The 21,436-nt window shown below is 39.6% G+C and overlaps 3 protein-coding genes across 3 annotated transcripts; 1 reads left to right on the top strand and 2 right to left on the bottom strand.

Annotated features, from left to right (window-relative positions):
* Positions 1–201: 201 nt before the first annotated feature.
* RB195_009134 (uncharacterized protein) lies at positions 202–11,492 on the bottom strand (the record flags this gene model as incomplete). The annotated part of the gene is made up of 21 exons (XM_064195980.1): positions 202–480; positions 903–1,028; positions 1,101–1,204; positions 3,136–3,228; positions 3,285–3,423; positions 3,577–3,659; positions 4,749–4,874; positions 4,929–5,085; positions 6,438–6,518; positions 6,753–6,860; positions 7,081–7,205; positions 7,270–7,351; positions 7,413–7,528; positions 7,594–7,728; positions 7,794–7,894; positions 8,462–8,583; positions 8,640–8,800; positions 8,872–8,961; positions 10,832–10,938; positions 11,061–11,246; positions 11,416–11,492. The coding sequence occupies 21 exons, from the start codon at positions 11,490–11,492 to the stop codon at positions 202–204; spliced, it is 2,598 nt and encodes an 865-aa protein (XP_064047125.1).
* Positions 11,493–11,947: 455 nt separating this feature from the next.
* Positions 11,948–15,209, top strand: RB195_009133 (uncharacterized protein; the record flags this gene model as incomplete). Its single annotated transcript, XM_013446519.2, has 4 exons — positions 11,948–12,023; positions 12,731–13,095; positions 13,180–13,350; positions 14,955–15,209. The coding sequence occupies 4 exons, from the start codon at positions 11,948–11,950 to the stop codon at positions 15,207–15,209; spliced, it is 867 nt and encodes a 288-aa protein (XP_013301973.2).
* Positions 15,210–15,381: 172 nt separating this feature from the next.
* RB195_009132 (uncharacterized protein) lies at positions 15,382–17,834 on the bottom strand (the record flags this gene model as incomplete). The annotated part of the gene is made up of 2 exons (XM_013446518.1): positions 15,382–15,551; positions 17,693–17,834. The coding sequence occupies 2 exons, from the start codon at positions 17,832–17,834 to the stop codon at positions 15,382–15,384; spliced, it is 312 nt and encodes a 103-aa protein (XP_013301972.1).
* Between the last annotated feature and the right edge of the window lie 3,602 nt (positions 17,835–21,436).

Here is a 21,436-nt window from a genome sequence, read left to right as displayed (position 1 = left end):
CTCATGCACCGATGAACCGGGCGCGCCTACAACGACTTATCTCAACTAGAAGGAATTAAAATAGTAAAAAAAAAACAAAAAAAAAAGAATAAGGAATAAGGGCTACAACAACATATTAGAAATAATGTAAATGAAAAGGAATAGAATTCACGTTTCTGTGCAGTCAGAGGAGACGAGGTCCACGCCCAGTGTAACACATTTTCACTTAGTCTGTTCGGTCAGCTTACGCTCCAACTCTTCCAAACTCATCGGTCGAACAGATGGTGGCGGCATTCGTGCTCCGTGAGCAACACTCTGAGACCCGCCTTGGAAAGAACTGCTGCTGTCTGACGAAGCGCCGGTGAACTGAGAAGGCTGGACGCCAGCAGCAGCAAGCAGTTTCTCCAGAGGACTTTGGATGGGACCAGATAGGTCAGCTCCAGCACCAAACGATGAAGAGCTTCCGAAGTTGTGCGAGTTGCGGTCAGCTGTATTTGGAATCTAAAACGACTGCGAATCACTTTTTTTTTCCTCTTAGTGTTCGAAGATTTTCAAGAGCAGGTCTTTTTTTCAAATTTTAATTCCAAAAGGTTCGTAACACTAGTTTTCTCAACCAGAAAATGGCAACGATAAAAACCTTTTTACGAATACCCCAGTTGGATACCTTCAACTCTTCTAATGCTTTTGCCGTATATATCCGTTCTATAGAATGCACTTTGTACAGGCGTGCTCCACTTCAGAGGTTAAAAATTACTAGCATAACTCATATGTGGAAGCAGATAAACAAATATACAATAAATAAAATAAATAATTAAATATACAATAAAGTTCTATTTCACTATTTCATTCGTTCAAATTCAATAAAGACTTTTAGACGGCTCTGTAAGCTGCTCTTTCTTGACTTATCCAACTAAAAAATATACCTGCATCCCAGCTGCAGCAGCGACTGCCTGTTGATGACCGTGCTGTAATTGCATGAGCTTTGCAAGAGCAGCCTGCTGCTGCTGTTTGATACGAAGTTGTTGCTGAACATGCGCTAACTGCTGCACCTAAAATTTTCACGAATGACAGCGATTGGGCGCATAGGAAATCCAAACTCAAAACAAAAAGCAGGAATCTACCTGCGCCATTTGCATGAGCATTTGAGCCTGAACTTGCGCGTTCGGAGGAACAGCGCTGTTACTATTTGGTGGTGGAGGGCGCCATGCTGCCATAGGTAGACCGCCTAAATAGTTTTTTTTTTTCATTAAAGTAAACGTTAATATTATAGGTATTAATGCTACTCGACTGACAAAAAATATGGCTAAAAACCAACGAATGGGAATTTAAAGAAAAAGTGATAAGGTGCACAGCGTTGATCATTTCCTTTAGAATGCATGTATGACTTCAATTCAGAATTTTTGAGCTTTGTGAATTTTTGAGCGTGGAGCAACCTATACCGTGAACAGTTGGCCAACCGATATATGAACAAGCGTATAGAATTCGCATCCGCGCGAAAGTCGGACAGCAATCATCGCTTTCCATATAAACACAAGCGCAACATAGAACTAAATGCAGCTCTTGAAATTGTTCACATCAAACTGTTAAAAGGAATGAAAGAGCAAACGTAGGCGAAGCAAACGCAAATAAGTCAAAATAATTGAAAAGGATAAACAAATCCACATAAAGCCAAATGTAATATGTTTCGAAATATGGAATAATATGTAGTTTGCAAGTCCACAACAATTTGTGACGCCAAAAGTCTTCGGAGGTTATATTCCAACTTTCGCGCGAGTGCGAAGTCCGTAGTTCTCCGATATATACATATACATATATATATATATATATATATATATTATATATATATATATATATATATATATATATATATATATATATATATATATATATATATATATATATATATATATATATATAGGACAAGTGTTTTATCCCCCTAGACAATTCTGGTGCCAATTTTTCGACATAGGAGGGATGAAGGGCTTGGGTGTATCTAGAGCGGTCTTGAACCACCGACCGCTCAGTCGCGTCTGAACCTTTTACCGACTACCCTGCACTCACTCCAAAATGAGGTTTACGATTAAGGACGCAATTGATGACCTCGTTAAATCAGGAATCTTGAATTTTCATGTAAAAGCAGGCTTCACATGAAAATATTGTACTGAAACGCATTACACTAGGCTTGACGGCTATTATGCAAAATAGGATAGGGAACGATCAACTGGATACCAGCCACTGCCTTCTTTCATCAAAAGCTGCACAGTCGCATGAAGAAACCAATCTACTGATTAATAGTAAGGCTGCCAAAGTAGCATGGCTCTGTCTAACCTTTTCTCCTTGTTAAAATCACGAAGATATGTATTCTTGAAATAAACGCGTGAAAACTGCAGGGGTAAATGTAGAGTGGACACAAGAGGTGGACACTGTTCCCATTCTTTTCGTAACATATAAAATCCCCTACATAAACGTAGGTGCAACAAAAGCTCAACATTAAATGGATCAGTTAGTCGTCTATGGCTGCTAAATTTAAGAAATGGTCGTCAAAACAAAACATGAAGATATGACAAAAAGAACGCAAGAAAACACTGTTTCCTTGCCTGAGGCACAGTTCGACTGAGGACAGTTTCCGGATTCCGATAATGCAGTAGGTTCTGACTTTTCTTTTCATTATTAGCAATCATTTCATGAAGGGGTTGGTATAGCGCAGCCGGTTAGAGGTACCGTTGTCTGAACGATTGGGGGTTCGAATCCGCCATAGCGCTCACCAAGCCTTTCATCGCTCCGAGGTCGAGAAATTGATACCAGACTTGTCTGGGAGGACAAAAGCACCGACTTGGGGCATCGGCTAGCCCCTGGAAGTCATTGTATAGGCCAGTTACACGTTCGTAAACCTCCAGTGAATCTGAATTGAAGTGAACGCAGTGGCATATCCCAAGCGGATTGATTAACGCCAGACTTTTTATCCTTTATCCTTATCCTTTATCTCTATGATACTTTTGAGTTGAAGAATCGCATGAACAAACAGACCCTTCTTCCTCACAACATTTCGAACCATCTTATAAGCAAGGATAAAAAGAGGTGCACATATTAAATAAAATATCGACGAATCTATCACGTAATGAAAACAGCTGAAGAAATAGAGCATTTGCTGCAAACCTTGCATAGCATTCATCATAGCTGCGTATTGATGTTGCATATGCATTTTCTTCAGCATATCTGCGTTGTTTCGAGCAGCAGCTTCCAGGGGATCTATATAAAGTGCAAATCATCAATATGGCTACACAAAAATGCGGAGTTTATTTTACCAGTGTCACTGAGATGGGTAGGACTTCCATCCTGCTCCGAGCGTGCTCCACGATGAGATGCCTCATCTGGTTGTGATGTACTCGCCTTGTTCATCTGACGTTGCACTGATGACGGAATCATCTGAGTAGGAGGACGCACCTGCAAAAGAGAACTTTTCCGTTTTTAGTAGTCAAACTACTCAACTTCGAAAACGTTAGTTGGAAAATAGAAGGAAAAGACAATACCTGAAAACCACAATAACACATGTAAAAAAATCGAATTTTTAAAGGATCAAAGGGGAGGAAAAGTTACCTTTCCCAGTTTTCCCTGTGCTGCGGCGGCAGCAACAAGCTGCTGTTGCTGAAGACGTAGAAGGCTCGCTCGAATCTGTTCATCTGTTAAAAAAGAATAATGAACGGTGTCAGTAAATTCTGTACTTTAGGAGAAATAATGCGTCAAATTCTCAAAGTAAACAAAGACGGCAAAATGACACATTTGTGAGTGATCAAGAATCATCAAAACTTGCCAACAAAACAAGTTAAATCTAATAACCAAATTTAGAAATTCCTGAACTCAAAAGTTGGTGTCGATCTGAAAGATATTCAACACCAATGACAACTAAGTGTGAGTCATCTTCATTCTTTATGAGATATGAAAAGTTTTAAGATCTTTCTTAATTATTTTTTAAAGGTTTGAAAAAACGGCACATAGAGGTTGAGATCACAAAAAGTGCGCCGAAAAGGATCGTACCATCATTTCAACAGAGCTACTAAGACGACTAACTATCAACACTACCTAGATCATACAGAGTTGACCCAATGGCGGAATATTGCAACTAATCGCTGCATATACTATCGGTTATGCTAACGGAAAAGGAAGCGAAACATAACTCTTGAAAAAAGAAATTTTTCTCAGCAGGTGTTTTGTGTCTCACGCAAATAACACATAAATCCATTAACATAAAGTCAAACCAACGCTGCTCCAACGTAATCGCTGGGATTTTAGACAGCTGTTTAGTCAATTTTTTTTAATAGCATTCACAAATATTACTGCTTTTGGCAAATTTATGCTGAATAAAATGCGGTAGAAAGCCAAAGACGCGATATTCCGAGGCGGTGCTCCAACCCTCTTCACTTTTTGACGGTTGGCGAAGGGATACTGATCACTTGAGCTGCACCACGTCAGCCAGACCTCTTTGCCTGAAGAAGGTACTGCTTCCTGCTATTGCACCTATGTAGAAAACCCTCCGATAGGTAGTAGTTATCTTTTTTCATCTTAAAACTTGATTTCAGCGTAAATCCATGAAAAAGTCTTATAATAGTGTGATGTTTGTTAGCTTTAAAAATGTCTTGAAATGAGAAAAAAAAACTATTTGTAACATTTCGCAATGAAAAATCAAAATCTAAACCTCAAAAAAGATATGCAACTTGTCAAGCACGACAACATTCCAGTTCTAATATGTTAAACCGATATTAGAAACTCACGCATTTGCGCGGGAGGAATGCCAACTCCTCCGTTTGACTGAGCAGCCGCCAACTGTGCTGCCATAGCTTGATGAAGCTGCGCCTGAATATGAGCCTGTACAAGAGCCGGATTCTCTGCTGCCATTCCTGAAAATTCAATAAGTGCAAATCTAACGCATATTCTAAAGAGAGTGAACTTACGAGCTAGTAAAGCAGGAGGCACCATAGGAGCACCAGGAGGCAGAACTGGAGGAATGAACGGTGATGCACTTGGCGGAAATACTCCACCAAGAGAAGGTGTCACACCACCGGTTGTTGCCGTTGCTGGACCCACAGATGGCGGCGGTGCGGTTTCTTCCTGGAAACATAGAAATATTAAGTGTTTCTTTGCTTTCATTTCATGTAACGAACCATAGAAACAAACCACAATATTTAAGGCCATTAAACAGAGAAAAACCTTCTACAAAGAGAAAATGACAAATTATGTCTGCTGTCGCAAAAAAGCAGTAAAACACCATCTATCAATTGTACAAATAGAAATTTTCATTTTTATTCAAAGTACTCTGCAGTACTTTCTCCAATTTTAAAAAGGACACGCTTCATAAATGAACCATTCCGTCATTTGCGTGAAACAGTGAAAATGCAATGCTAGAAAAAGGAAATATTTACGAAAGCTTGTAACCCGAAAATCTGTAAATGTACAATGTCAGGACGTCCCTCCTCAGTTTGTTTTTTTTTTTGCTATAAGACCATAAATCAATGGACACATTATACTGGAAAAACTGCACATAGAATTCTCGCTGAGAGGATTTTCCGTAAAGATGCTGCAAAAAAACCTTCCCCCGATGCTACATACAGCGATGTCTCCCGCTGCGGTACGTATGTACTCACTTCAATGATTTCACGCTACTGAGTTTGAGATGTATTTTTGCTTGTACCTCAAGGTGTGAATTGGAGTGTGTCTTCAAATCTGACGCCATTAACATGTAGACTACATATCATAAGAAAAAATGACACAATTTAAGTGGAGCTCGCGATTAGCTATCAAATACAGTGTAGAACGAAAGAAAACCTAAAATTCATAAAAACTTACACATCTTAACGTTAACCGATGTTCCTGCATCTTAGAATAACAAAACCGGAGCGCTACGAACACTCCAAAAATGTTACATGAGTGCACCTTTTGTGAGTCCTCTGCTTACCATAGCAATACTAACAAGGTTTTCAGCAAAGAAAAAGTTGCAGCAGTCCCTCGAAACTTTTCGCTGATAGTCTCCAGAAACTTATAAGCTTTACGATTGAATGTGAACGTGTCACATGACCAACCAGTTGTGAACGTGCGCCACAAGAACAATCACGATGTACTATTATTACTAGACAGTAAAAGATAAATAAACAGATACAAAGCTATTATTGAGACTAAAGCATGAACGCTTCGTTACACATCTGAAAATGCTCTCCTATGAAAAGTTCATTATATTCAGCCACTGTTTTTTTTTTGCCGGAAGATATTCCGAATTAGCTCAAAAGTGAGACCTTTGTGATGAATAACACAATGATATTTTTAGGCAAGACCCATAAATTACGAAATTTCCTAGGAACAAACATGGGCTGCTAACTGCAACTAACGACTTTCTCGCCAAATGACTGATTTCTTGTGTGCTTGCATGAGCGCTGTTACAACCGGTTCAACAAAGAACATTAACAAACCTGTTGCTTTGCAAAGTTCTGCAATCTGCTGAGAAGATGGGCCTGTTGACTGGGATCTTGCAGTGGATTGCCCTTCGTTATCTGCAAACTCACAAACATCTCACAAATCAAGAAATATATGTACAAAGGAATTGGAGACCAAGACAAAAAAGGCATGTTAGACTTTCAAAAATCCAATAAAAACCCAATATTTGGATCACATCAGAAATCCAAAAGAAATTACTAATATGATATTTCAGAGGTTGAAAATTGTCAATATGCATCAATAATTGAAACAAGTAAAAATAAGAGTGGCGTATCTATTGGGTAACGCACCGATCCACTGCGAGAGTCCTTTGAGCTGATCGCTTTCTCCAAGTCCTCTAGTCGCATAGCTCGGACACCTCCAGGACCTATCACAGTTGGAGGCATAGACGGATTACCCTGAAGTTTCACTAGTTTCATGAGCAGATGGAGAATTTCTTATCTTTTCTCTTTCCGAATCAAAAGGTTATTAACTTTTCACAATCGATGTTAAAAAAGCGGTTGCCCTTGATGCAAACCACCATTACCATCGCTTTACTATGATGACAAGGAACAATGACATGAAATAAAAATGAACATAACATGCAAAGAAGTGAATACATACAAAGGCCGCGAATACCTGCGTGTTTTGCGGAGTCTGTCCCCCAGATGATGGAGTTTGCGCGAAAATTTTTGCCAACAGTGGGTTCGCTGCTTGTGACTCTTCCTGGCTTGTGCTACGAGTGTTTTGTGCCGACTCATTCGCTAAAATGTTACCATAAACATTAGAAACCTACCAGAATAAATTTGCATTAAAATGAAAACGAACTCTGATTGTTGTTCTTGAAAAAGCGACTAAGACGACTGCCCGTAGTGGTAGACGACGAATTATCTTCTGGCAGAATTGTCGCCTTAAGAACACAGTCAAGTTAGGAAATAATACAATGCACCAATACATTACACAATGAACACCTTGTCGAAAAGGCTGGACATCGTGCTATCATCTTGCACATCGAGCAAACCCAAAATCGCCGCGAATTCAGCATCAGTCTCCGGCAGAGCAGGTCCAGCAGCACGCGAAGCAGAAGCTAGGAAAAAATTTTAATGAAATACGTGAGCGATATAAAAGAAGTTGAATTGCAGCATTGCGTACTGGCTGTACTGGCCGAATCTTCAGCGGTTCGTGGTTTTTCCAGTTTCCCGTTCTCGACCGACTCCTTTCTAGATTCAGCTTTCTTCTCTTTATCCTTATCCTTGTCTTCTTTCCCACGATTTCCTTTCTTTCCTTCTTGAAAATGAGTACTTGAATGAAATGAGCAAAAAAGGTTATTCACGAGAACTATTAAAATATACTTTTAACCGGTTCCTCAAATCCACGCAATTCAATCATGTCATCCATGGTTGTAGGTCCATCAGCCCACTCCGGCATGCGTTCCCCACGCTCACGATCTTCCCTGGAATTTCGCGCATTAGAAACAATAGGACAAAATTTAGAAAAAAAAACGAAGACAATATTTTCGATTGAGGATATATCTGGAGCAGAAGAAACAACAAATTTATAGAAGAAAAGCAGAAATTTGTCAAATGTAGATTTGTGTCGAGTTAGTGCACAAGAAGAACGTAACGCTGTTCGAAACATCATTTGTACTTGAATGATTGGAAATCAAACAATAAGAAGAGTAAAAGACAAAGAACTAAGAGTGAACGGATAATGTTAAATTACTACAGAAGTGTGAGAAACAATTAATGAGAATATTCTAATATTTTAATATGAACGAATATTCTATCTCAAGAAATACTGCAATGTTTTTTTCTATCGCCTCCTATTTCAAAGAACTGCTGTTGACTTCTATGATAATCAGTAGATGATGTACTCTTTTTCTTCGCATTATTTTCTTATAACATATTATACCACCAGAAAAACCACAGTCAGTACTAACTGAAGCATTTCAATCTTCGAAACAACAAAGATTAAATCAAATGAGGAAGAGAAGAATTGCAATTCAAACATTTGACCTCACCTGTTCTTTCCTTGTGAATACTTCCCACCACCTAATGAAGGACCACGATCCTTCATTTCCGACCTCCACGAGCCAGTCGAGTTCGCACCCGCACTACGTACATTCGATCCGGTAGATCTTTGCTAAAATATAATGTTTACATCGAAAGCACGTCAGTACAAGCAAAGAGACAACTTACGAAAGGTAACTTGAAGTCATTGCTCTTTCCAGAATATTTTTCAGAACCACCATTCGATCCGCCTCGCCAGCTCTTTGCATTGTTCGGCCCAACGCGTTCACGATCGCGCTCAACACCAGTCCATCCGCTCTCATTGCCAAATCCACTACTGCTAGAGGCACCTGCAGCTGTGGACATTTAAATAATCAATAATTACCAAGAACTCTAGTAGTGCTGAGAGGAAAAAGCGTACCATCTTTACTTTTGTCATCCGCTGGTGCGCGACAGCCACCTGAAAATCCTCGCCGTTGTGGAGATAGTCCGGCATTTTCATCCATCGCGCCTTTAAAGATAAAGGATAAATGCTTAATCAGCACATTATGAAGACGCAATAGGAGAAAATCATCCAAGATGAAAAATTAGTTAATGGTAGGACGTTTTTTTTTTTTCGATCCTTATGGAAACGTCTTCTAACTAATCGAATGTGATAAAGTAGCAAAACATCCCCAAAAGAAGCAGATGCGGTATTTTTGGACTGCTATTTATTACGACTGAATACGTAACTTTTAAACACGACTCCAAAAGAAACAACTGAAGAATAACATATAGCTGCTAAACTTGAGCTTGACAACCACTTTGTTTAATGTCGATATAGAGGCAGGAAAAAAGGAAAAGAAAACGGAAAAGTGTGGTTAATGTTGCTTTTTTGTGTCGTGTCGCTTCACTATGTTGCAACAAATTAGTTTTTGATTCATCGAGGACCGTTTGATTTCTAACGATGTCCGTGGAATCTTAGTAGAAATGCGACAACAGTTAGAAACTCGAATTCATACTACCAGCTACAAAGTGCTAACATGGAGCACCCACAAATTAAACCACAGCACTCCTAAAACCAGACGAGATGGACAGCCATTTATGTATTGAAATACATGGGCTCCAACAAGATATTATTCATGTTTTCTCCTGAATCATGAACTTCTGCTGGAAAAGTCATCCAAAGAAAACAGCGATAAAAGTACATAATTTGGTAAGTTTGTTGCACGAGAAGCTGTGATAAGGAAAGATAACGGAGCCGGTGCCATTACGAGAAATGATGAACTACAATTTAAGAAAAAAAAAACAATGAAAAAAGAGAGATAGAATTCGCTATTGTACAGCTGCAACAAAGTCTACGTCATAGGTAATGACTACAATAATCACCTTTAGAACCATTAAAATACGAAGTTGCACAAACTGACATATCACCCTAGTTGATCCGTGTTCTTTTTACCTGTTCCAAGAATTCAGTTGAGAGAAAAAAAGATGCTTAATGTTCTGAGGAAAATCCTAACCGGGAATGAAAATAAAATTCCGAACAATTAATTTAAAGAAAATATTAAAGGTCGTGAACATTTAATTAGAACTGAATTTAAAAGGAAAGAACTTTCGAGAGGTTAGTGAACAAATCTGGAACTGGTGACAAAAGCCGCTTCGTTCCGAATGGCTGACCTGTTCAAACTTGTCATTGTTTCACAAACAACTCGAACACGATCAACACGAGAATCATATGGTTATTTGTGGTGTTGGGCTGTCCTAGCGGTTGTAGATGGAAACCAAATGTTAAAATAATTCCAAAACACTACGTGTTTTGCATTCAATTATTGCAATGAATGAAAAAATGTATAAAATTGTCCTGTCAGTGCTACATCAACGAATATCTCATTGGTGTGCTTATTAGCTGCAATCCTTCGTCAATGGCAATAACAAGGATTGTTAAAGATGAGAAAATTAGTTTCAATGCTAAAGATGATATCTCACAATGTACTTAGCATTGGAACTAATTTCGAACCAAGGAAAACAAGAATAATCAAGTTTGCAGCCTTCTTTATAACGTCAAGGAAATCGAAAAACCCCCGCGTTTCTGGAATGTTATTCAGCAGAGTAATGCAGACATCTTCATAGGAAATATTAACTTTTTCATCGTGGAAAATAGAATAGCATTGCCTCGTTAATATCTTGTTGGTCATTATTCAAAAATCCAGAGTAGGTTTATCCGGATTAGTACAATTTGCGTACTGAACGTGCAAGCATCACCGAATGAATGAGCGTCCACCCAAAAATCAGCGATATTATCACGACCAGCGACTCGACATAAAGGTTATTGGAGTTCGATAGGACGAAAGAGAAATGTGATTAGTTAAGTTGCGAAAAGAATCTTATGAAGAAACACAAACCAGCATTCAGCGCATCTTGTAACTTTTTCGTTGGCGCTCGATTCTTGATTCCTTCAACCTCCCAACGATGTTCTAGCCATTTGTACGGAGAGAACTTCCCATCCTCACTGAATAATATGGAGTCATTGTTGATGAGAAATCATAGAGCACAATATCTAACCTTATGTAACCAATACAGTTGAAAAAAAAAAACACTTGCAAATAGGCTCGTATGATCAAAAGAAATTACCCGTTGAACTCGACGGAAAGATTCTCAGGACGTTGCAAACTCAAAGGGACGGTGGACAAACGAATCATTTCGTCTCTGTCATATCGGAACCCATGGCCTGTTCGCGGTATGAACTTTTGTTCTAATAGATTTGATACAAGAGGATGGACCTCGTTCTCCTCATCTGACTGACTGGACATATTTACACTGAAAATGGACACGTTAGTAGAATGATACCACTATAGAAGGCGTGAATTTTCGCAAAACAGTTGCAATAGTAGAAAAATCACATCCGGAAGGCCTGATTAACATCAAACGCTGCCACATTTCACAAGAGAAATAGAGGGAATTATGAGACGACAACCGCTGCCCTGACCTGGGAGGATAACCAAGGAAGCTCAGCATGACTACAGCTTTGCCCAGCGAACAGGAATGAAGGGGAAAAGTGAACATCACCTCGATTATCAGAAACAACATCCCCCCGTAACAATATAGAACAAACAACGTGCTGCAGCGCGAGACACGCGCACTGCAACCGCCAACCAGGAACTTTCGGGAGGAATGTGCGGAAACGACTGCAAGTAGGCAGAAAGAAAGAAGAAAAATGATATTGTGCAAGAAACTGTCTGCAGAAATCGTGACAACGATCGAATAATCGACGTCAGAAAGTCGTCATTTCCAAGAACTTGATCCAAGGTTGAAAAGTGTACCACAATGACAACTTACTACGGTATTGGCGTGAAATGGCGCACCAAAAGTGTACGGGCTCCGCACGGAAAACTCTTCGTTTCCTTTAAATTTGGGACCAACGGCACGATTATTTGGATTTCTTCTGCTTCTGCGATGATGTTTTTTGTTCTTCTTTCGTAGTTTACCGTTTCTGATGGAGTGAAGTGTTGGTAGAAGTAATGATGGGGTCTCTTCTGATTTTCAATGAGAACAACTACCGTCTGCCGCTCTTCCTAGTGGCAATTTATATTTTCGGTGCGACAATCTTTTTTATAAGTTCACCAAGTCATTTTCACTGTGGTTTACTTACATTATTTGTTTTTAGCAGACCTCTGTGTTAATCTTACTGTCCGAGAACTCGGGTTTTTCTACGTCTAGGTCACGCTCCAGTTCACCTAAAACGCACATCCAATATTTTTGTAAAGATTTCTAGAGATTTCTAGAGATTTTTTCGGGATGAGCAATTTGATGAAATCCTTCGGATCAAACATTTCGGAAATTTAGTAGAAATTTTGGAATTAAAGGAGCAAGAAAAGGCATTGCTATTGCAAGTTTTGTAGCTGTAAACTAATTTCTACATTGATGCATGCATGTGTCACATATTTGTGATGCATATTTTTTCATAATTAACTAGAAAACACCTACGTCTTGTACTAGAACATTCACATACAATATCTTTACATCTAATGAATATATTTCATATAATTTACTACATATTAATGTTCTAGTAGCCATAAAACTGTCCTATTCCTTTGCTCATTGCCTGTTTATTTCTTTTAGAACAAGACTTTTTGCTCTTCGTTCCTGCTTATTTTATTAATTTTTTTCTCCGTTTTATGCACTTTTGAGCATCATAGAATTTCCGATTTTAAACTGTCTTTGTTTCTTGTTTTCTGTTTCGTTTTTTGGGATATTTGTTGAAGCAGTGTTGGAGTGGACATTAACACTAATGTTACTTTCAGCTTGGTTTCCGCTAATCATGGCGGTCGGTAAAAATAACAACAAAATGGGCAAGAAGGGAGGTAAAAAGAAGGCTGTTGATCCCTTCGCCCGTAAGGAGTGGTACGATATCAAGGCCCCGTCGATGTTCAGTAACCGTCAAGTAGGAAAGACGCTCATCAACAGGACGCAAGGAACAAAGATCGCCTCTGAAGGTCTCAAGGGACGCGTGTTCGAAGTATCATTAGCTGACTTGAACGACTCTGAAGCTGACTTCAGAAAGTTCAAACTTGTCTGTGAAGATGTGCAGGGTAAAAATGTGCTCACCAACTTCCACGCTATGTCAATGACCCGTGACAAGCTTTGCTCTATCGTCAAGAAGTGGCACGTGAGTTTCAGTCATAGTGCTGCCTTCTTTTTTTCTTATTTATCTCTCAAATCCGAAGTAGTTGATGCATGTTCTTGTTTGCAGACCCTCATCGAAGCTAACGGCGTGTTCAAAACGACCGATGGCTACGTTCTGCACCTTTTCTGCATTGGTTTCACCAAGCGATCACCAAACCAGGTTAAGAAGACCACGTACACAAAGGCCTCTAAGGTCCGAAAGATTCGCGCTAGAATGCTAGAGTTGATGAAGAAGGAGGTATTCACTTTTTTAATTGAAGATATTCTGCGTGTTTTTTCCTTACTATCCTTCACAGCACCAAAATCTTCCGTAGTGAAATGTGGTTTAGGAAGAGGGGGCACTCAATGGCGCCTTTATTTCTGGAGGTAAAAACTAAATCAGTCGTGCCCCCTCCCGAACTACATTTTCCCCTTCTTCCCTATCTTATTCACGGATTGAAACTCCCTTCGGATTCTTGAAAAGCTTCGCTACTGGAACTTCATCTAAAGCGTGTACTTCTGCACCAAGGGGTAATCTTTCCTCGTTGCACGTAGAACAGTTTTGTTAAAACGATGAATGGAGCCATATTCTCTTTTCATTCCAAATTTGTTGAAGTCCCAGTTTAATAAGGTGTGAATTTGGGAGTGTGGTTACTTTGTCGTGACGTGTATGGAAGGTTTTGTCTTAAACCAATCTTTTTGGAGGCGCGTGCTTTGTTTCCTCAACTGCGGAGGTGAATTTTTGTTAATGCTGCAGGTAGGTGACTGTTTTTTTTTATAACGTGATTAGCTTTCAAAAAGTGAAATATCCGCTTGTTTTGATGAGTAATTTTTGATAAATGCAGCATGAATTTACTCCACCACATTTGGCTATAAGCAGAGTTTGGTGCAGCGCTGGTGGCAATTTCTTTCCCCTCCGCGAACTTATGACTGCAGGCCCCACTTGGTCAAACGAGCGGCAGCCACGGTCGGTAGTCACTAAATTTGTAGAGATGCTATAAAGGGTTGTCGTGAACTGACTATCCTTTGTTAGCATGCATATGTTGGTATTCGACAAGAGCGTAGTCAGCGTTTCACTAAGTATTCCATTCAACTACCTGATTTTTGGAGGTAGCAATGTGTCATAAGCCACAACGGAGAACTGAAGATTTTACTAAATGGCAGCAATTTCGCTTTATTTGTGATTGAAAAGGATCCACTTCTTCTTCAGTGTGCTCCCAACTGACTTTTTCAAAGAAGGCAGGATAAGACGCTAATAGACTTTTAAGTCATGGGACCAAAAAATCAACGGGATTTTTGTGCAACATTGACTTAAAACGATTTAAAACTGATTTGCAAATCATTGTCTCTGAACTAAAAAAAATCCTTTAACAAAACAGTATGTATCGTTGGCTTTCTTTTGAGGAGATTACATTTAAGAAGCGATCCTGATCTTTCCTCGATCTCCTCGATTCTGTTGACATCTTGAAATTGTCTCCAACGAAAAACCTAGTGAGCCTAGTGAGACGACTTCAAAATCGTCAATTCCATTATTAAAGCCTCTACTTGCATTGTGCAAGAGCAGTAAAGTGGTGTGATTGTTATCGAGCAGCGAAGTAGTGTGATTATTATCTATCTTTGTGATTTAGGTTTCTCATCTTTATTAATAACGAAGGGAGATGGTTCCCTAATCGAATGATTCTCTTTGATGTTTGTGCAATAACAGACGAGAATGAAAAGATGGTTACATAAACAAAGCACGTCGGGGCATCTTTAATGAATATTTGTGCATATGCATATAATGCCAACATGTGCATATATAATGTTTGACATCATATGTAGCATTTCTTTTTCTATTCCTGCAATTTAAATCATTTGTTGCAGGTCTCCGGATGTGACTTGAAGGAGGTGTGCTCCAAGCTGATCCCTGACTCCATTGGCAAAGACATCGAGAAGGCGTGCCACGGATTGTATCCTCTCCAGGACGTGTACATTCGCAAGGTGAAAATCCTCAAGAAACCTCGCCTCGATATCGGCCGTCTTATGGATATGCATGGTGATTCTGTCACAGTTGGAGCGGATGGTGAGAAGGTAGATCGCCCTGACGACTACGAACCCCCCGTTCAAGAAACCGTCTAATTGTTTTTGTTATGCCTCGGGCTATAAATGTTATTTGATTGTTTATAAAGTGCAAACTTTGTACTTAGTATCAACAAAATATTTATGAGATCTATAACCCAACAATGATCATACGAATACATACAACGTGATGAGAGTGCCAGGAGTGATGATGTGGTGTAGGAGAAGCTCATTATCCGAACGGGTTGCAAATAGGGAAAATGTCTGCGAATTCGCAACCCTCGTCGCAGCATTTGTGCATTGTCTTTTCGAGAGTACTGCTGGATTCGAGCGAGTCGGTGCTCCGTCGTCGTCTCCGCATCGGGCAAATCAGGTTGAATGCGTCTAGGAAGGAAGGACCACCTTAATAAAAAGGAATTAGAGGTTTCATGAGTTTGAGCAATGCAAAGGAAAAAAAAAAGAAAAAGTAAAAGTGACTCCTTCGACTCAACCAATTATAGTTGTTCTGTGAGTGTACACCATGAGATTCCATGCTTGAGACTCACTCAATTTCCTTTTTCGCCTACTCCAAACAAGGGTGCATTGTGGGTTTCAGGATTTTTTTTTTTAGTTTCTTCGAAAGGTTTGTTTTTGGTTCCACATATTTATTTTCGAATTCAACGTGCTGTCAAAAATTGCGCTCTGCTCGTCGTTGCGGTTTCCAGGTGCTGCTGCATTTCTCTGCAAGCAACAAACTGGCCTATTTTCAAGTGCAGAAGAACGCTTGAATAAAACCGCTAATGATGATAATAGGAGGTCTAGACAACTTGACTACTTGTGTAGTTGCGTTTGCGGTAGGACACTGTGCAGCAGAAATTGCGCTGATTAGCTCAGCGACTGTTCCGACGCCTACGCAATTGCTCCAGCTCAAGTCGTTTTGTCCAGACTGTGAACAAGCTAGTCAGTTCGCCAACATTTCGAGTCACTACATTAAAAAAGTCAAAAATAAACAAGATAGAGGCTGAAATTGAAAGACTAGAAAAGTGCTTTTTTTAGGTTGAGCACTTGATGTCAAATGTTGTGAATATTATATTATATTCACCAAATGTGTTCAATTCAATTAAGATTGTGCGACTTCTGAATTAATACTATGGATAGGGCAGAGGGAAGAGAAAGAACGTGCGGGGTATCCTATCGGACAAATATGGCGCCCCCAATAGCTGTGATGAAATTTTTTTTCTGGAAACGAACGAAAAGAAGGATATAGTTACCGTGTTCTACTTTCGATAAACCTCAATATGATAATGATTCTAAATCTGTCGTTTTATCTGTTGAGCCAGACATGAAGCCGTTAAAACCTCTTGTTATTTTTTAAAATTTGTTTTTTTTTTAAAGTTGAAAGGGAGAAATGAAAGGTGATATATCCAGAAAAACGACCAATTTCCCCAACAAAGAGAGTCCCGAGTGTATTTTTGGGCCTGGTAGCCGGACGTTGGATTATAAATCTTATAGCCGGGTCAAAATCTCAGTGGATTTGAAGTCCAGTGAAACTGAGCAAGCGTCTGCGTCCGAACGTGGGAACTAACGGTTGGGATCGAGACTACAGTATAGCCGGGCCAATACGACATGTAGCACGGACATTTGCGCAAGCAGCGGTTGGGATCGCGTAAGGACCCTCACTGCCGCCACTCACTTCTGCAGTTCGCCATGGTCCCACCTCGATTGGAATCGCTGTCTCGATCGCACCGCTTCCGAGCGCGGTCACTTACGTAACGGTCCGTGCTTCATGTCGTTTTGACCCAACTATAGTCCATCTCTCCATCGCGCCGCTTCGAGCACGGCCATTTACGCAACCGCACCGAGCTTTAGGTCGTTGTGACTCGATTATAGGATTCATAATCTATGATCGAGTCAATTCACAACACCTTAGATCCTAGGGAACTTTCTTGCCGCTGTTAGATTCTCATGGTGAGGTTACCGAAAGTGAAAAGCAGCCTCAAATAGGAGGAGAGTTCGCGCGTAGGAGAAATGCATTCCTCTTTGCGATTCATTTTTGGTTCTTGCCGTTGATTCAAAACGCCTCCGACGCTTTCTGAGCCTAAGTACGGCGGTCACACAGAAAAGACTGTGATCTTAAGATTCTAATCTATTTCGTTGTTACGGCACACCTTACGGTATCACATACATAATCCCGTGGAGTAACGTGATCTCTTTTCACCATCCACGTGTTCTTTCACTCAAATACATGGTGAACTAGCCGTCCTCCCGACACATTCCCGTATGAAATCGGTAAACGACGTGCATGAGCCCACAGAATCACCTTCTTTAATGTCGGGACAAACTACGTACAGTACGATATTGCGCAGATATACTGGGTTATATTGCAGGCGATTGCATCCGAGCTTTGCCTTAGAACTGATCGCGGAGCTTTAAAGTCATTACAGATTCTAAGGACAATTTATACTGTCTTTATTGTTGCTGGTAATTTATTGAACGGAAACCAGTCACGTAGGAAAGCGAATTTCTACCCAATGGATGTAATCACATAAAAAAGTAGTCCACACCTGGAGGACATAGTTTGAGAGAGCCGTGTTTTGGCTTTTGCTGTCGGACCGCGTCACGGCTCTCCAGAGATGTCCGCGAAAAGATCCCGAACGAGCACGTCACGACGACCAACGCTAACCATAGTAGCACGGTCCGATGCATACCTGAAGATGAACGGAGTTCGATTCGTGACAAATTTAGCTCATATAGGACGGAATAACACGAGCAAGGAGAACAAAAACATTGCAGGATACTATTAGCGAAAGGAGATAATAAAATAAATATTAAATAAGAGAATAAAAATATGCTAGGATATTATTGGGGAGAGGAAATAATGTGAGGATCTGAGAGCCAAACGTAGTGTTCAGAAATGGAAGTACGTTTGATGACGGTAGATGTCATCGCCGAATAGGAGAGCCATATATTAACGTCATTATTGGAAAAAACGTGGGAAAGACATTTTCAGACACAAAGTACACTGTGAGAGGTAACTTGATCCATGGATAATTCATTGAAAAAGAGGAAATTGTAAGAAGACGTACGGAACCATTGACTTTCCATTGAAGAATACCAAAGTCGAACATTTATTATTATTATTATTATTACTATTACTATTACTATTACTATTACTATTACTATTACTATTACTATTATTATTAATATTATTCCCTATTGTTTTATATTCTTCTAACTGGAAAATAAGATATAATAGCGGCTGCGTTCAATGCAGACAAGTTATTACACGTCGGACACGTCGCGATCATTCGTCGGTTGAACAAATTTGGGATCGACTATAGAATAGGATGAGAGAGGGGAAATACTTTCATCCTTTGTAAATCCATATGCAGAATAGAGGACGTGTGTTTCAGGAACCATCATTGGATCATCACGCGTGAAAATCCTCAGTCGAACTAAGAAATTAGGCGCGATTAGAAGAAGAGCGCTTTCGATAACAATATCCGCTTCTGCAAGTCCAAGCGACTCGTTCCAAAGCCGCTGTCGAACATACTTGTACTTGAGAAGATAAATACGTACTATAGCAATGAAAGAAGCGAAAAAGTGCGTCCTTTTCCATCCGTACTGTCCTATACTATGGCCAGGCCAAAACGAGCTGAAACTCGGAAACGTCTTACAGTTGCGTACGCACTCTCTAGCGCAGAGGTTTGATTCAAGGTGGGACCGTTGCGAATTGCAGCGATGAGCGCTACTACCCATGTTCCCTCTTCGATCCTATTCGCTACGCACCACCCGGGCGCAGCCGCTTATTGAACTGTACCTACATATAAAATATAAAGGATAAAGGATACAGTTTCTGGCGTTAATAAATCCGCTTGGGACCCGCGCCCCCACGTTCACTCCAATCCAGAATCGTTTGAGGTTTACGAAAGTGTAACTGGCCGACACAATGACTTGCCGGAGGCTAGCCGATGCGTCAAGTCAGTTTCTATCCTCCCAGACAGGTCTGGTACCAATTTATCGACTCCGGAGGGATGAAGGGCTTGGTAAGCACTAGGGCGGATTCGAACCTCCGATCGATCGTGCATGAGATCTAACCGCTACACCACACCCGCCCTGAACTGTACCTATACTTCTGACTAATCTAACTATGTATACCTGGTTGATTTCCTGATATCGAAGCGATGCGGTGGCACTTCGTTGCGGAACCTTTCCCTTCGTCGGTTTTGTGTTTCTTTGCAAAATTTTACAAATTTTAGAAGTGTTTCGAACCCAATCCCATTTATCAGCTGAAAAGCGGAGAAGAATTTATCAGCGCTCATATAGTTTTATAAATGACATTGGAAAGGGACCGGATCTAATACGCATGCAATGCAAGAAGGGCGGATTGTAGTAATACAATTAAGTGGGAAGTACATAGAAACTTCCTGAAAACAAATTTTGTTGCAGTTGAATTTTTCAGTTTTTTTTTTCTAAACAAATTTTCTTGCAGTTGATAAGTTGAATAGAAACTAGTAGTAAGCCCTCAAAGATAGCGAGAATGACATGAGAATCTGTTTCGAACACAATGTCCTAGAAGGAAGGACAATAAGAACAATGAAGAACAATGCATGAAATATGGTATTACAAGAGATCCGTTAATCCGATATCCGAATTCCATACAAATCTACTGGAAATTTTAGAATAGCTGGAAAATGATGCTCTAATATGATTTTCTTCAACAAAATTCTTTTTTTTTGCCCACAAATCAAGAAAAAAAGTGACCTTTTTGTTGAAATGCAATGTCAGGATTTGTTCTATGAAATTTGCTAGCAAAAATACGGGATATTTGGGAGTTTGACATTTTGGGGATTCTTTGAAAAGATGTCTATTAAAAGTGGAACTGAAAATAAAACCATGTCGAAGAGTCGGACGCAGATAGAGTTGGATGCTCAGAAATGAGATTATCTTTGGAAAAAAACCAAAACTATGTACCATAATTTCAATTCCATGAAAAAAGTCTGGAAGTTATTTTTTTGCCCCATTAGTGTTCTTTTCACGAGATGTTCTAGAATCAGATTATTGTTTTTTTTTCTGATTCCAATAGAAAATCATACAAAACCACGTCATAATTCACTAATGAAACAAATTGGTCAAACTTACATTTACGGCGCATAACCTGATACTTTTGTAATGTTTGTACTAACAGTACCATACCTGTACGGCGCCACCGTACAGGTATGGTACTGTTAGTACAAACATTACAAAAGTATCAGGTTATTTACAAAAATATCAAATAATGAATTAGAGTTAATGAGAATGGTGTAATTACAACAAGATCACAACATAATAAAAGAATAATAAAGAAACAGATATAAAGAAATATAATGAAAAATAAAATAATAAAGTGGGGTTATGTTGACTATAATTATTACTGTGTAAATTTACTTATTATTGTTTAGTAGTTAGCAATTTTCTTTATCCTGAAGCTTTTCCAACAGTAGCAAAAAAAGTGGGTGTTTTTTTTTTCTTAAAGAAAGAAACACCTATTTTTTTTTGTTATTATTCTTTCAGGAAAAAAAACTCCATCGAAAATGAGATAATGTAGATAACACTCAAAATTCATCACAGACTCATCCTTAACTTCGTTATTTATTTTCATACGACATTGACGCAACAAATAATCCGAAATACGAGCTGCAAACCTCTCCGGAGCGCCTTATCTCTTCGGGATCTTCGCTGATGAGCTGGTAATTGCATCAGTTGTTTAATCCCGACGCTTTTGTGTACGCGGAAGCGTCGATAATAACGTGAAAACCATATAAAGTGTTACAGGTCTTATTTTAAAAGTCCCGACTTTTTCTTCTATGATTCGAGTGTCGCGTCACAGGGTGCGGCGCAGAAAAGAGGAAGCCGTTGTTTGATCGTAGCATGTGATTCAGGTCGTTTTCAGGAAGTCCGGAGGTGGTTAGCAGCGCTAATAGGCAGCATAGATAACGCAGGTCATTAGTCGAAGCAGTGTAGAGCAGCCGTGTTTTTACGTAGAATACTTGCAACATGACGAAATAAGGAGTCCTGAGAAGATCCCCAGTAAAATAAATATTTCTCTCATAATATAATCTAAAGCTTAAAACACACCAGAGAAGTTGAGACAACAGAGAAAAATTGATTAAAATGCTACTTCATTCAGAAATGAAAACATCGACAAATATGTTCCAAAAGACTTAGAAATTTTTGAAGGGAAAGAAAGAAAGACAGGAAAACTTTCCGAATAGATCCCTTCGATTACAGTAGCCCATACATCGTACCTATCCTTTTATGTATGTAAT

This window comes from Necator americanus, chromosome III, assembly GCF_031761385.1.
Source record: "Necator americanus strain Aroian chromosome III, whole genome shotgun sequence".
In the NCBI taxonomy this organism is placed as follows: Eukaryota; Metazoa; Nematoda; class Chromadorea; order Rhabditida; family Ancylostomatidae; genus Necator; species Necator americanus.
Note: the sequence above shows the minus strand (reverse complement) of the source record. Positions and strands in the feature narration are given on the sequence as shown.